At 47.6% G+C, this 15,244-nt stretch overlaps 1 protein-coding gene across 1 annotated transcript in view; it reads right to left on the bottom strand.

Moving 5' to 3' along the window:
- Positions 1-15,244, bottom strand: part of drp2 (dystrophin related protein 2) — a 99,563-nt gene that overhangs the window by 40,393 nt on the left and 43,926 nt on the right. Inside the window, exons 9-15 of the mRNA XM_082974920.1 lie at positions 12,768-12,846; positions 11,790-11,850; positions 9,484-9,545; positions 8,782-8,856; positions 6,651-6,855; positions 2,796-2,881; positions 829-986 (exon numbers count right to left, since the gene is read on the bottom strand). Of these exons, the coding sequence (XP_082831046.1) occupies positions 829-986; positions 2,796-2,881; positions 6,651-6,855; positions 8,782-8,856; positions 9,484-9,545; positions 11,790-11,850; positions 12,768-12,846 (726 nt within the window). The remainder of the gene's footprint in view (positions 1-828; positions 987-2,795; positions 2,882-6,650; positions 6,856-8,781; positions 8,857-9,483; positions 9,546-11,789; positions 11,851-12,767; positions 12,847-15,244) is intronic.

The raw sequence follows: 15,244 nt of genomic DNA on the forward strand, positions 1-15,244 counted from the left end.
CTGCATACATCCGAAATGTCCAGCATCAACGAAGCCATCAAATTCCCTCAGACCAAGCCGTCCTCTTCAGCTCCCGATCCGACAAATCCAAGCTAGCTCCCGAAGTGTCTAGAATCTTCGTTAATCCAGCCAAGCAGCAATTGAAACCAACTCAGGAATAAAAATATTTTAGTACACAACATGTTATTTTTCCCTCCATAAGAGCATCTCTCCCCCTTTCTTTCTCTCCTCAGCAACAATGGAGAAACCTGCGAAGCCCTCTGCACACCACCCATAGTGCATCTTGATTGTTCCAAACCGAGCATGCACCCTTCGCATGAACAGAAACCATAGTTCTAAATACATGATTTAACAGGGCATTACAATAGGATGCCGCCTTTCCAACAAGTCAGTCCATCAAATGTCTGCCCTGCTAGAGCTGCCCCGGTCAACTGTAAGTGCTGTTATTGTGAAGTGGAAACATCTAGGAGCAACAACAGCTCAGTGGAAAGCCTTCCCAGAAGAGTGGAGGTTGTTATAGCAGCCTCCATCGCAAGGGGAAACCAACTCCATATTAATGCCCGTGATTTTGGAATGAGATGTTCGACGAGCAGGTGTCCACATACTTTTGGTCACGTAGTGTATCTAATTGTGCTCTTTCCCCTGAAGGAATTAATGAAAACGTATGTAATTGAACTCAATTGAATTTAGGTCATTCCTAGCCTGTGTTACCATAGTATCCTTAACCAGTGTATGGTGAGGTTATAAGGAGTGTGTGTGTGCTTGTACTTGTGCGCGCATGCACGCGCGTGTCTGTCTGTGTGTGTGTGTATGTGTGTGTGGTCTCACCATGCGGAAGCAGCTGCGTACACTGGGCTCCACGTTGCTCCCTCCAAAGGCAGCCACCTCTCCCAGCTGTCGCGGGATCTGGATGGCTTCATAGAGCAGCATACTGAGGTGACGCTGGTCTGTCAGACCCCCTGGACCAGACACCTGCCTGAACAAGTCTGATGAAACACAGAGGGTTAATGAAACGTGCGTGTGTTTGTGAGTTCGCACACAAGATTGTTTATGCGGTGTATCTGTATACCTGTGTGAATATGTGAATGTGAATCTATTCACTTCTATATGCATGGATGTGAATCTATTCACTTCTATACGTGTGGATGTGAATCTATTCACTTCTTTATGTGTGTTTGCGAATCTATTCACCTCTATATGTGTAGATGTGTTCCAGATTATGTTTACCAGAGCTGGGGTCAATTTGAATTGAAGGCTGTCAATTCAGGAAGTGATTTTAATTTAAAATTCAAAAATGGAAAAACTTTTGAAATAAATAGCTTCTACTCATTGAAAAGTCCTTGAAAGTCATTTTCACATTTTGAATTGATATTTAGGTTTACTTCCTGAATTGACTGCCCTAAATTAAAATTGACCCCAGCCCTGATGTTTACCCTAGTGTAATGTGTAGTATCTAAGCCTGTGTGTGTTTACATTATATCTGCTAGCGTGTACAAGAGCATATTAGAGCTACTATTCACACCTACACATATGTACCAACATCCATGTTCTCAACGTTTCTCTAAGTGAGCCTGTGTGTGGGTGATACTTCCCTAAGCCTGTTTCTAGGTTTTTTGGGAGAAAGAAAGAGAAAGAGAGAAAAAGAGAAAAAGAGAAAGAGAAAAGAGAAAGATAAAGAGAAAGAGAAAGAGAGCGAGAGAGAGAGGGAGGGAGAAAGAGAAAGGGAGAGAGAGAGAGAGAGAGAGAGAGAGAGGAAGGGCAGTCGTGCTGATCTAATTGCAGACAAAAGGGCTGCATTAGCGCTCGCTACCTCGTCAGGCTCTGAATGGAGCCTTCATCTGCGAGTCGTGATTCCGCCTGTCACTGAGGAGATGGATACTGACAGGTGTTTGAAGGTGCTGCACAATGCCAGTATAAATAGCACCAGCCACAGCCAGAACCCTGACAGCCAGCCTGCCTGCCTCTACCCTGCACGCGGCTCAAGCTCTGGGGGGGGGGGGGACAAAAGACAAGCACACACACACACACTGTGTCTGCCACACTGCCACGTTCACTCACTCACTGCCACCAGATGCGCCCCCTTGTTTACTAGCATAATCAGGGGTCATCTCTCCCCTGAGCTGAGGAGAAAAAATGTGTGATCAATCACTGGGACAAATTGGCATGGTTTGCATCACTGCCCCCCCCCCCCCTCCTCCCCCCGTCTGCCCGCCTCTACCCTCACAATCCTCTAGGGCCAGGCCTTCTGTGCTTCGTCTGCCATAAAAAAAGACTCCAAATCTGTTGCCATTCAATTTTTACAAGCTGTCACAGATGGTGTGCCAACTGACAGTGGGCCTGCCCTGACCCGCCGGGACTGTCTAAAATCTCATACCGATGAGCTCATTCTCTCTCCTCTCCCCCCTTCTCTACATATTTACAAGGCTGTGTTGTAAAATGCTGTAAAATGGTTTTACTTTCCCTGAGCTGGGCACCGGTGAAATATTAGAGCATAATTGAACATCGAAAAGGGAAGCCAGAGGGGCCAGAGCCCAGAGAGAGAGAGCTGAGTGTGGTGTGTGTGTGTGTGTGTTCTCTCTACCATAGTGTATTCTCTCTGCCTAAAAGCCCAATGTACTTTGGAGAAATAAAGAGAGAGAGAGAGCCTTTCCCCATTATTGTGCAGCAGAGTAATTCCCTCCATTAGGCTAAGTGGTTGTCTTTATGTAATGCTTGCAATCAGGCTGGTTTTGTTTTGGCCCTTTGTTAGGGGGCTGCAGGGCTGTGGTGTCTACATGAGAGGGTCTCATACTTACATTTATACTTCTCCTGAACATCCGCATTGCACAGGCTCACCAGTCCCGTCTTGAAGGAGAGGACGCGCATCTTTCCATTGCGACCACTAGGGAGAAAGCAGGGCAGGGCAGGGGAAAGGGAGAGGGATATAAAAAGTAGAATATACCAGAACAAATACATTTACATAAGCAAACAGACAAACTAAGCCTTTACACTGAAAAAACAAGGGGATTAGTGGCAAGAACAGATCCATAAACAGTGTTCTCTGGCCAATGGCAAGGCCACAGAGTTGGGTTGGGACTGGGAGAGCTGTGTCCTGACTTAAATGGGTCACATTATATCTGTGTGTCTGGGAGGCACAGGGACACTGCCACTAGAGTCGGAGAGAGGGAAGGACAGGGCTGCTGTTACTGGCTTTAGTTGGGAGCATTGCTGCTTTTCTTTTCTCTGCCTTGACTGTCAGGAGGGGATTACAGTCATTTAAAGAACATTAGAGGCAGTGGGAGTCAATGTCAGTGGGAGAGACACAAAGAAGCACTGCCTTGAATGTGTGACAAAACAGGAGTCAGGAGACTGCAGAGTCCATTAGGCAGTAGGAGTACATTAGAGGCAGTGCGAGTCTATGTGAGAATATAAGAAATGTTAAAGTCACTGGGGGAACATTATAGGCAGTGTGAGAACAATAGTCAGTGTGAGAACATTAGAATCAGTGTGAGAACATTAGAGAGTGTGAGAACATTAGTCAGTGTGAGAACATTAGAAACAGTGTGAGAACACTAGAGACAGTGTGAAAATATTAGTCTGTGTGAGAACATTACAGTCAGTGTGAGAATATTAGAGTCAGTGTGAGAACATTAGAGTCAGTATGAGAACATTAGTCAGTGTGAGAACATTAGTCAGTATGAGAACATTAGAAACAGTGTGAGAACACTAGAGACAGTGTGAGAACATTAGAGACAGTGTGAAAATATTAGTCTGTGTGAGAACATTAGAGTGTGAGAACATTATGGTCAGTGTGAGAACATCAGAGAATGTGTGAGAACATTAGAGAACGTGTGAGAACATTAGAGAATGTGTGAGAACATTAGAGTCAGTGGGAGAACATCAGAGTCAGCGTGAGATTATTAGAGACAATGTGAGATTATTAGTGTCAGTGTGAGAACATTAGTCAGTGTGAGAACATTAGAGTCAGTGTGAGAACATTAGTCAGTGTGAGAACATTAGAATCAGTGTGAGAACATATAGTCAGTGTGAGAACATTAGAATCAGTGTGAGAACATTAGGTCAGTGTGAGAACATTAGAAACAGTGTGAGAACACTGATAGACGGTGTGAGAACATTAGAGTCAGTGTGAGAACATTAGAGTCAGTGTGAGAACATTAGAGTCAGTGTGAGAACATTATAGTCAGTGTGAGAAGATTAGAGACCGTGTTAGAACATGAGAGTCAGTGTGAGATTATTAGAGACAGTGTGAGAACATTAGAGTCAGTGTGTGGACATTATGGTCAGTGTGAGAACATTATGGTCAGTGTGAGAACATGAGAGTCAGTGTGAGATTATTAGAGACAATGCAAGATTATTAGAGTCAGTGTGAGAACATTAGAGTCAGTCTGAGAACATTGGAGTCAGTGTGAGATTATTTGAGACAATGCGAGATTATTAGAGTCAGTTTGAGAACATTAGAGACAGTGTGAGAACATTAGAGTCAGTGTGAGAACATGAGAGTCAGTGTGAGAACATTATGGTCAGTATGAGAACATTTGAGACCGTGTTAGAACATGAGTCACTGTGAGATTATTAGAGACAGTGTGAGAACATTAGAGTCAGTGTGTGAACATTAGAGTCAGTGTGAGAATATTAGAGTCAGTGTGAGAACATTAGAGTCAGTGTGAGAACATTATGGTCAGTGTGAGAACATTAGAGTCAGTGTGAAAATATTACTCTGTGTGAGAACATTAGAGACAGTGTGAGAACATTAGAGACAGTGTGAGAACATTGGAGTCAGTGTGAGAACATGAGAGTCAGTGTGAGAACATTAAAGTCAGTGTGAGAACATTAGAGTCAGTCTGAGAACATTAGAGTCAGTCTGAGAACATTAGAGTCAGTCTGAGAACAGAGTCAGTGTGAGATTATTAGAGACATTGCGAGATTATTAGAGTCAGACCTAGGGGGAGGCAGGGGGAGACCTGGGGGGAGGCAGGGGGAGACCTGGGGGGAGGCAGGGGGAGACCTAGGGGGAGGCAGGGGGAGACCTAGGGGGAGGCAGGGGGAGACCTAGGGGGAGGCAGGGGGAGACCTAGGGGGAGGCAGGGGGAGACCTGGGGGGACGGCAGGGGGAGACCTAGGGGGAGGCAGGGGGAGACCTAGGGGAGGCAGGGGGAGACCTAGGGGAGGCAGGGGGAGACCTAGGGGGAGGCAGGGGGAGACCTAGGGGAGGCAGGGGGAGACCTAGGGGAGGCAGGGGGAGACCTAGGGGGAGGCAGGGGGAGACCTAGGGGGAGGCAGGGGGAGACCTAGGGGGAGGCAGGGGGAGACCTAGGGGGAGGCAGGGGGAGACCTAGGGGAGGCAGGGGGAGACCTAGGGGGAGGCAGGGGGAGACCTAGGGGGAGGCAGGGGGAGACCTACACACACACATCTCTCGATTCAAAATCACTCTGACCCACCCACTCTCCAAAATAACCAGAGAAAAGACTGGGAAAAAATCTGCTTGTCTCTTTAGTAATACTGAGAACACAACACTCAACCTCATGATGGTTACAGCTCACACACACACACACACACACACACACACACACACACACACACACACACACACACACACACACACACACACACACACACACACACACACACACACACACAAACAAACACACACACACACACACAGAGAGACAGATCCCAATGCATGCTCAGCTCATTCACATGCACAGCCTGCGTTTATCGGAAAACAAAAAAGCAATTACAGGGAATGCATGTAAAGGGTAAAATGCTAATTTCCACTCATTAGCAGCAGGTAGTTAAGGGCTGCAACATTTTTTTATAGTGTTTCGAAAAAAAATGGGGGTGTTTTTTATATTCGCCGGGAATTGTGCCTCTCAGATTGTCCTCTGAGAGGCACAAGGGCTTGGCAGTTGGCAGAGAGAGATGGGGTCAGGGCAATCAGAATCAAACAGACGAGGCTTTCTGCTGGGGCTCAGTGGCCCTGATTGGACACCTGCCCGCTTGATTGAGCTACAGCCTCTCTGTGATCCTACTCACGACACAGCCTCCCAGGCACAGAGCGTACTTCACCAATGAGACGCCACGCTGAGAAGGCTCTCGGCTAATCCCAGCATTGGACTAGCAGAGAGTGATGGACCTTGATTGTGGGAAAACGGTGAATTTGGCCAAGGATATGTGAGAGGTTATATTAGCAGTAACGCTAACTGCAGGGGTTACGAGTATCACGCATAGAACAGTGCTGCATATGAAACAGAGATGACAAAAACAGAGTTATTTGGTTCATTAGAACATAATAGCTCAAGGTGGCACTGACAAGTAGCTAACAACACAAGTGGAATGAACAGTCACAAATTAGATGAAGGATAAACTGTATATTTGAACACAAATCAACGCATAACTCAAGGTCATGAAATGGGTTCTTGGCTAAATAACCTTGGCGAAAGTAGACGTGTTGTAAGCTGGAGTAATCGTCATCGTACTGGCTGAGTAGTGTTTATTTTCTATTTCCAACCCCTTAAAGGTAATATAAGATCAAGTACCTGTCCGACATTGTCGCACTGAGCAGCCAGTTACAACACATGACCTGGTCTGGTTGATGTCATGTAAGGTTCAGGGTCAAGGGTCAAGGATAAATGTCAGTGGTCAGTAGTACCTGTCGTAGACATTGAGCAGCCAGTTGAGGCACATGTCGACACAGAGAGGGATGTTGACCACGATGGCCCTCCTCTCCTCCTCCAGCCTCTCATACAGGCCGGTCAGAGCATGGATCATCTCCACCACATCCATCATATGTTCCCCATGCTGCAGATCCTGCTCCCTGAACACGTCCACCACACTCACCAGCGTCAGCAGGTCCACTGGATGGGTGCGCGCACGCACGCACACACACACGCACACACACACACACACACGCGCGCGCACACGCACACACATGCACACGCACACGCACACACACACACACACACACACACACACACACACACACACACACACACACACACACACACACACACACACACACGCGCGCGCACACATGCGCACACACACACACACACACACACACACACACACACACACACACACACAGACACACACAGACACACACAGACACAGACAGACACAGACACAGACAGACCACCAGGGACAGCAGAGTGAAGGAGAGAACACTTATTCAACTTTTCTCCCACTTAAGTGCTGACAGATTGTGAGAGCGTCAACCCAAATGTGATTTTGTTCCTCTAAACTAATTTGAATGGCCATCCCAGGCTGGGCAGAGGACTGGAGATAAAAGTGTGTCCTCTAATGACAGGTGGAATTGAACAGGGAGATAAAAGGGTGGCAGAGGAGAGGACATGGCTGTAGTGGGTTAGGGTTGGGAGAGTAGAGGACATGGCTGGAGTGGGTTAGGGTTGGGAGAGTAGAGGACATGGCTGGAGTGGGTTAGGGTTGGGAGAGTAGAGGACATGGCTGTAGTGGGTTAGGGTTGGGAGAGGAGAGGAGAGGACATGGCTGTAGTGGGTTAGGGTTGGGAGAGTAGAGGACATGGCTGTAGTGGGTTAGGGTTGGGAGAGGAGAGGAGAGGACATGGCTGTAGTGGGTTAGGGTTGGGAGAGTAGAGGACATGGCTGTAGTGGGTTAGGGTTGGGAGAGGAGAGGAGAGGACATGGCTGTAGTGGGTTAGGGTTGGGAGAGTAGAGGAGAGGACATGGCTGTAGTGGGTTAGGGTTGGGAGAGGAGAGGAGAGGACATGGCTGTAGTGGGTTAGGGTTGGGAGAGGAGAGGAGACACTAAAATACATTTTAGATGTGCTTTTGTAGAGCCTTCCTCAATCATCCATACCAAGAGGGAGGGAGGGAGGGAGGGAGGGAGGGAGGGAGGGAGGGAGGGAGGGAGGGAGGGAGGGAGGGAGGGAGGGAGGGAGGGAGGGAAACTCACTAGTTACTATGGCAGCCTGGCAATTAATTCTCCTAACGACACGAACTAGCAGACCAGCACACGATGAGGCGGGCTAGAGAGAGAAAAATAGAGAGAGAGAGAGAGAGGGAGAGAGAGGAAGAGAGAGAAAGCAATAGGAGGGTATCGTTTTCAGCGGTCCATTTATGCTGTGCTTTCGCAGGCCATTTCCCCGCATCGGAGAGAGAGGGTTGGGGTGGAGAGAGGGGTGGAGAGATGGACAACGGAGAGAGAGAGTGTGAATGGAGAGAGCGTGGAAAAGGATGTGAGCGGCCAACCATGGCGAAGCATGGCCGCAGGGCTGACTCAGGGTCAGGTGGAGCCAGGGAAGGAGGGAGGGAGGGATGGAGGAGAGGAGGAGAGGGGGGGGAATGTCTGGAAAGTGGAAGATAAGGCTACTACGCTTGATCCTGGAGGACACATACACACGTTTATGCCTCACTCATCCACATGGCCTTGGCTAATTACCTCCCCTCATGTAACTTAACTGGGCCAATTAATGAGTTTAATTAGCATGTATGACAGTGATTTCGACCTAACGATGGATAGAAAGGGTTGTAGCTGGTTGGATGAGGAGTTGTAGCTAGCTAGTTAGCGCTAGGCTAATCAATGACTTCGATTGCTAGTGGTGACCTTGGTGGCAGATATACCCTAGGAGTTAAGGAAGGGAATGGGCAACTCCTGATCTCACTAATCATGGTCTAAAATGTAAGACCTTTTCTGTCTGAATTAGGTGCGTTATAGCCGGGCTGGAACAAAAGCCTACACACACTGCTCTGGAGGTCCAGCTTTCTCACCCAATGAAGGAGGTTTTAAAACACAATACGTACATCTCAGAGCCTTCTGCACCCGCCGCAGCTTCATGGCCGTCCGGTACGCTGAGAACTTGATGTTGTTTAGATCCGCTAATGAGGGAGGGAGGGAAAAAGAGAAGATCAGAGGATGAGGACAAGAGAGAAAACAAACCCCCTCTCTACCCCGTTCTACTCTCCCTTCCCCTCTCTCTCTACCCCCTTCTACTCTCCCGTCCCCTCTCCCTCTTCCCTATCTCTCCATCTATCTCTCTCTCTCTCTCTCTCCCTCTCTCCATCCTTCCCCCCTCCCACTGTCTTCCTCCAGATGAGACAGACCACCCCTCGTCTGCCCTCATTCTCCCCGCATTTATCAGTCCGTCAGTGAGTCATTAGCAGGGGCCATGTTGCTACATAATTCCGCTCCCTCCATCCCTGATAGCATCTCAACGCGTGTGTGTGTGTGTGTGTGTGTGGACACCCCCACTCAGATCCCATTAATAAAAGGAGTCCGATGCCATTTAATCACAATTAATTTAAATGTAGGAAATAGATAATCACAGAGCCGGCAAATTGGTCCCGCAGGTTAAGGAGACCAGTGTCGTCCATCTCGGGGGTGTCTGAAATACGGGGCCTTAATGAGGTACGGGGTGACGGTGGCGAGGCCCCTGTGGAGGTGGCCGGTGAGGACCTAAGTTGAAAAAGCTCAGAGGGGGAACTCTTTAATTGTCTCTGTCTTACCCAATGCCTGGTACAGCTCCGTCATTTTTGGATGATCCCAGCATGTCGTCTGGCCCTGATGGCTGAGGGAGTTGAGGAAGGGAGAGGGGAAAGGGGAGAGTGGAGAGGGGAGAGGGGAGAGGTGGAGAGCAAAGGAGGACAGAGTTACAGGAGGAAAGAGTAAAGTAGTTAGAGAAGAGGAAAAATAAACAGAGCAAAGAGAAAGAAGAAGAATTTAGAGAGAGGGTGGGGGGGAGCAGAGGATAGTGTAGAGAGGAGGAGGAATAGAGAGACAGGTACAGTGTAACAAGGGAGAAAGTAGACAGAGTTGTTTCCAATTATGAGTTTATGAACCTGCAAAGCTCAGACACACAGCAACAAGGCAGTAGGACCAATGTTCCACTACGGTCACTCCTCACCCTTCACTGTGTACCAGCTGCTACTACTGCTTCACCCTACTGCTCTGACAGAGCTACGGCAACCATGTAAGAGGCTTCACACAGAGAGCTGCTACTGTCTCTACACTTCATTAAACAGACAACCTATCTGAGCACTCAACCCAAATCCCTGCCAGCAACTGCTACACGGAGCAGCGCAGCGCAGGAAAAGGAAAATATATAGGGGAGAAAAAGATAGCCAATAAATAAATGACGAGCACAGTTAAATAAATGAGCGAGCCCCGAGCAGGAAGTTTGCCAGGACCCCGGGGCCACTTCACTCCAGCGCTCGTTATTACCTGTGTAAGACTGTTGGAATCGATTAGGTGCCCGACAGAGGGCCCATCAGATATTCCCCTCCAGTGGCACAATTACACAGCCCATAAGGAATTATCAGGCAGCACGGGGGGGGGGGGCATACTGGGGCTGGGGGGGGGGGGGGCAAACGGGGGCAGCAGAGAGGCCAAACGGAGCCCACCAGGGCTAACAGCAGTGATTAAGAAAATAAATACACTCATTTGTAAAAGAGATACGCTGACAAAACACACTCACGCGTACAAGGCACACACACACACTCACACACACAGTACACATGTGCGCACACGTGTATGGATGGATGCACACACACCGACAACCTCCCCCACACACACACCTCAGAGCTGAAAGTTAAACACAGCCCAACCAGGAAGGATGGAGATTTGATGAATAAATAAGACGTCAGGAAAGGGGCTTAACTAAATACTGTTCCCCCGAGGGATACCTTAGTATGAATGTGTTCTCTCCAGGTAACTCAATACTGTTCCCCCGAGGGATACCTTAGTATGAATGTGTTCTCTCCAGGTAACTAAATACTGTTCCCCCGAGGGATACCTTAGTATGAATGTGTTCTCTCCAGGTAACTCAATACTGTTCCCCCGAGGGATACCTTAGTATGAATGTGTTCTCTCCAGGTAACTCAATACTGTTCCCCCGAGGGATACCTTAGTATGAATGTGTTCTCTCCAGGTAACTCAATACTGTTCCCCCGAGGGATACCTTAGTATGAATGTGTTCTCTCCAGGTAACTAAATACTGTTCCCCCGAGGGATACCTTAGTATGAATGTGTTCTCTCCAGGTAACTCAATACTGTTCCCCCGAGGGATACCTTAGTATGAATGTGTTCTCTCCAGGTAACTAAATACTGTTCCCCCGAGGGATACCTTAGTATGAATGTGTTCTCTCCAGGTAACTCAATACTGTTCCCCCGAGGGATACCTTAGTATGAATGTGTTCTCTCCAGGTAACTCAATACTGTTCCCCCGAGGGATACCTTAGTATGAATGTGTTCTCTCCAGGTAACTCAATACTGTTCCCCCGAGGGATACCTTAGTATGAATGTGTTCTCTCCAGGTAACTCAATACTGTTCCCCCGAGGGATACCTTAGTATGAATGTGTTCTCTCCAGGTAACTAAATACTGTTCCCCCGAGGGATACCTTAGTATGAATGTGTTCTCTCCAGGTAACTCAATACTGTTCCCCCGAGGGATACCTTAGTATGAATGTGTTCTCTCCAGGTAACTCAATACTGTTCCCCCGAGGGATACCTTAGTATGAATGTGTTCTCTCCAGGTAACTAAATACTGTTCCCCCGAGGGATACCTTAGTATGAATGTGTTCTCTCCAGGTAACTAAATACTGTTCCCCCGAGGGATACCTTAGTATGAATGTGTTCTCTCCAGGTAACTCAAAACTGCCATCTCAAGCAAAGTGAATGTCTTTTTTCAACAAAGACCTAAAGACCTTTTCTCGTCACACACTTTTGGACTGTCTGCACTCATGTCCCCCAGTTGGACTTGATGTACTACACATACACCCCCCTCCCCACACACACACACACAGTTGGACTTACTTGATGTAGTAGGGCACTTTGTTTGGAGAGATGGCGCGTTCCCAGGGTATCTGCACTGAACCTGAAAGTGAGGGGGAAATCAATTGCTGAGGCACATCAAGCATGAAAAGCCATTTGCACATAACCACTGACCATGATCCTGTCCCAAATGGCACCCTATTCCCTATTTAGTGGACTACTTTTGACCAGGGCCCTATGGGTATAGTGCACTAAATAGGGGAAAGGGGTGCCATTTAGGGCATGACCCGCATCAACCCAGACCGTCTGTGAACATTCAGGCACCACAGAGGGAGAGCTGCATCACATAACAGGTGAGCTAAAGTTGAATGAAGGGAAAAGCAGCCTTTTGTGTCCAGTCTCAGAGAGGATTAGGTTGTTTGCAAAGGCTAATGGGATATATGGGAGACGGAGGAGGAATATTGACAAGACCCGTTAAATGTAGCATTTTAGCAGTAAGCTACAGGGGTAAGCTAGCTGGGACTGGAATAAGCTAGACTGGAATGGCTGGGAAGTTAAGGGAGACACACACACAAGGACACTGTCACAATGAACACAGTGAGGCAGCTACACAGACACACATTCCTGGCAGGGATAAAGAGATCAGCCCCAGAAGCATGACAGTGCTGACACAGCAGAGCTGGATGGAGGGGGACTGAGGACAGTGGGGGTTCCCTTTAACTACCACCACCATCACAGAGCAGCACGCACGCACACACACGTGACTGAGCACAGACACACACTACCGCTGCTGTGACTCAGTGGGGGCTCAAGGTACAAAGCCTGCCCCCTCGTCACCCGACAACACAGTCACACACACAGCTTCACACTGTGACCAACCATGTTCTAATCCCCCCCCATCCACATTTTCAACATCCCACCCCCATCCTGCCCCCAGCCACTATACAGGCATAGCACAGCGTGGCACAGAGCGTCACAGCACCCGGCGACAGCTTCTAATGAATGTGGAGGAGCCTTTACTGGAGAGGAAGTGCTGGGATCCAGGACCAAAGTCTCTATGGGCATCCTGCAGCTGCTTCAGACGCTCTTCAATGGAGCCCTGCGAGGAGACATACAGTTACATTACATTACACACACATTTACATGACATTGAATTATACACACAAACACACATTTACATTATACACACACACACACACACACACACACACACACACACACACACACACACACACACACAGCACGGGCAAAATTCAATTACATTTGATCAAAAGAATCAAAGAGAATAACGGAAGCGTCTTTATCTCATCTCACACCCGCTACAAACACACACAAACATCTGCCTCCCTCCTCCTCTCCTCATCCCTTCGTTTGGCAGTTAGATAGGGCTATGGGAAAATGTAAACATTGACACACCTCTCCTGCCACCTTGCCATAGCCCTTTGAAGAGCATCGAGTAGGGAAAGACGACACTGAATCCACTCCGATCTGTTAGGCTCTTTTTTAAATGAGGACAGTCATCTCACAGTAAGCTGTGTATCGGAATAGAGGTGTGGGGGTTTGTGTCAACAAGCGAGAGGGATTTGAGTTCATGGAAATAAGTTGTGCCTTTCATTGTCTCTGTACGGTGTGTTTTTGTCGATGTGGCTGTCCCAAAAGGGATTTGTTGAGGACTAATCCTGGTTTATTTACAAGGTATTCGATTCAGCATGTAAATCATTGTCAGAGGATGTCGAAACAGCTCCACAAACAAAGGGCGCTAAATCCACTCACCAAGGCCGGCCCTGGCCTTTTGGGGCCCTAAGCGAGAATTGGTTGGGGGGGCTCCCCTACCTCGTGGGCAAAACATTTTAGTGGCCCTCTTGACAACGGAGAGAAAAATGTATGCATTAAAGCTACAATTCTACACATTTTGCCAAGACTTACCATGTTAATAATATCGGAGTGAGAGTGGGGGACCCCTGGATACCTGCCCTGCGTGATTACTACAAATAAAGATTGCTGGCTAGACTAACTTACCAATCTAAAAATTGTTAGCTGACATGCTAATTGAGTGACTGTCAGTGACTGACATAACAAGACAAAAACTACTGCACAGCCAAATAAAAAACATTGCACTGAGTGTATTCTACTATTCTAACTCTCAAAAGTAAGTTGAGACCCAGACTGAATTCCTAAAAAAAAATTGTTCATACACTGAATGTACAAAACATTAGGATCACCTTGCTAATATTGACTTGCACCCCCCCTTTTGACATCAGAACAGCATGAATTCGTCAGGGCATGGACTCTACAAGGTGTCGAAAATGTTCCACAGGGATGATGGCCCATGTTGACTCCAATGCTTCCCTCAGTTGTGTCAAGTTGGCTGGATGTCCTTTGGGTGTTTGGACCATTCTTGATGCACACGGAAAACTGTTGAGCGTGAAAAACCCAGCAGCGTTGCATTACTTGACACACTCAAACCGTTGCGCCGGGCACCTACTACCATATCCCGTTCAAAGGCACTTTAATATTTTGCCTTGCCCATTCACCCTCTGAATGGCACACAGACATAATCCATGTCTCAATTGTCTCAAGGCTTAAAAATCCTTCTTTAACCTGTCTCCTCCCCTTCATCTACACTGATTGAAGGTGACATCAATAAGGGATCACAGCTTTCAACTGGATTCACCTGGTCAGTCTATGTCATGGAAAGAGCAGGTGTTTCTAATGTTTTGTACACTCAGTATATATATATATATATATATATATATATATATATATATATATATATATATATATATATATATATATATATATATATATACACACACACACACACACACACTACATGACCAAAAGTATGTGGACACCTGCTCGTCGAACATCTCATTCCAAAATCATTGGGATTAATATGGGGTTGGTCCCCCCTTTGCTGCTATAACAGCCTCCACTCTTCTAGGAAGGCTTTCCACTACTAGATGTTGGAACATTGCTGCGGGGACTTGCTTCCATTCAGCAACAAGAGCATTAGTGAGGTCGGGCACTGATGTTGGGCGATTAGGCCTGGCTTGCAGTCGGCGTTGCAATTCATACCAAATGTGTTCGATGGGGTTAAGGTCAGGGCTCTGTGCAGGCCAGTCAAGTTCTTCCACACCGATCTCGACAAATCATTTATGGACCTCGCTTTGTGCACAGGGACATTGTCATGTCGAAACAGGAAAGGGCCTTCCCCAAACAGTTACTACAAAGTTGGAAGCACAGAATCATCTAGAATGTCATTGTATACTGTAGCGTTTAGATTTCCCTTCATTGGAACTAAGGGTCTAGCCTGAACCATGAAAAATAGCCACAGACTATTATTCCTCGTCCACCAAACTTTACAGTTGGCACTATGCATTCGGGCAGGTAGCGTTCTCCTGGCATCCGCCAAACCAAGATTTGTCCGTCAGACTGCCAGATGGTGAAGCGTGATCCATCAGTCCAGAGAACCCGTTTCCACTGCTCCAGAATCC

This window comes from Salmo salar, chromosome 05 (genome assembly GCF_965601325.2).
Source record: "Salmo salar chromosome 05, fSalSal1, whole genome shotgun sequence".
Lineage (NCBI taxonomy): Eukaryota > Metazoa > Chordata > Actinopteri > Salmoniformes > Salmonidae > Salmo > Salmo salar.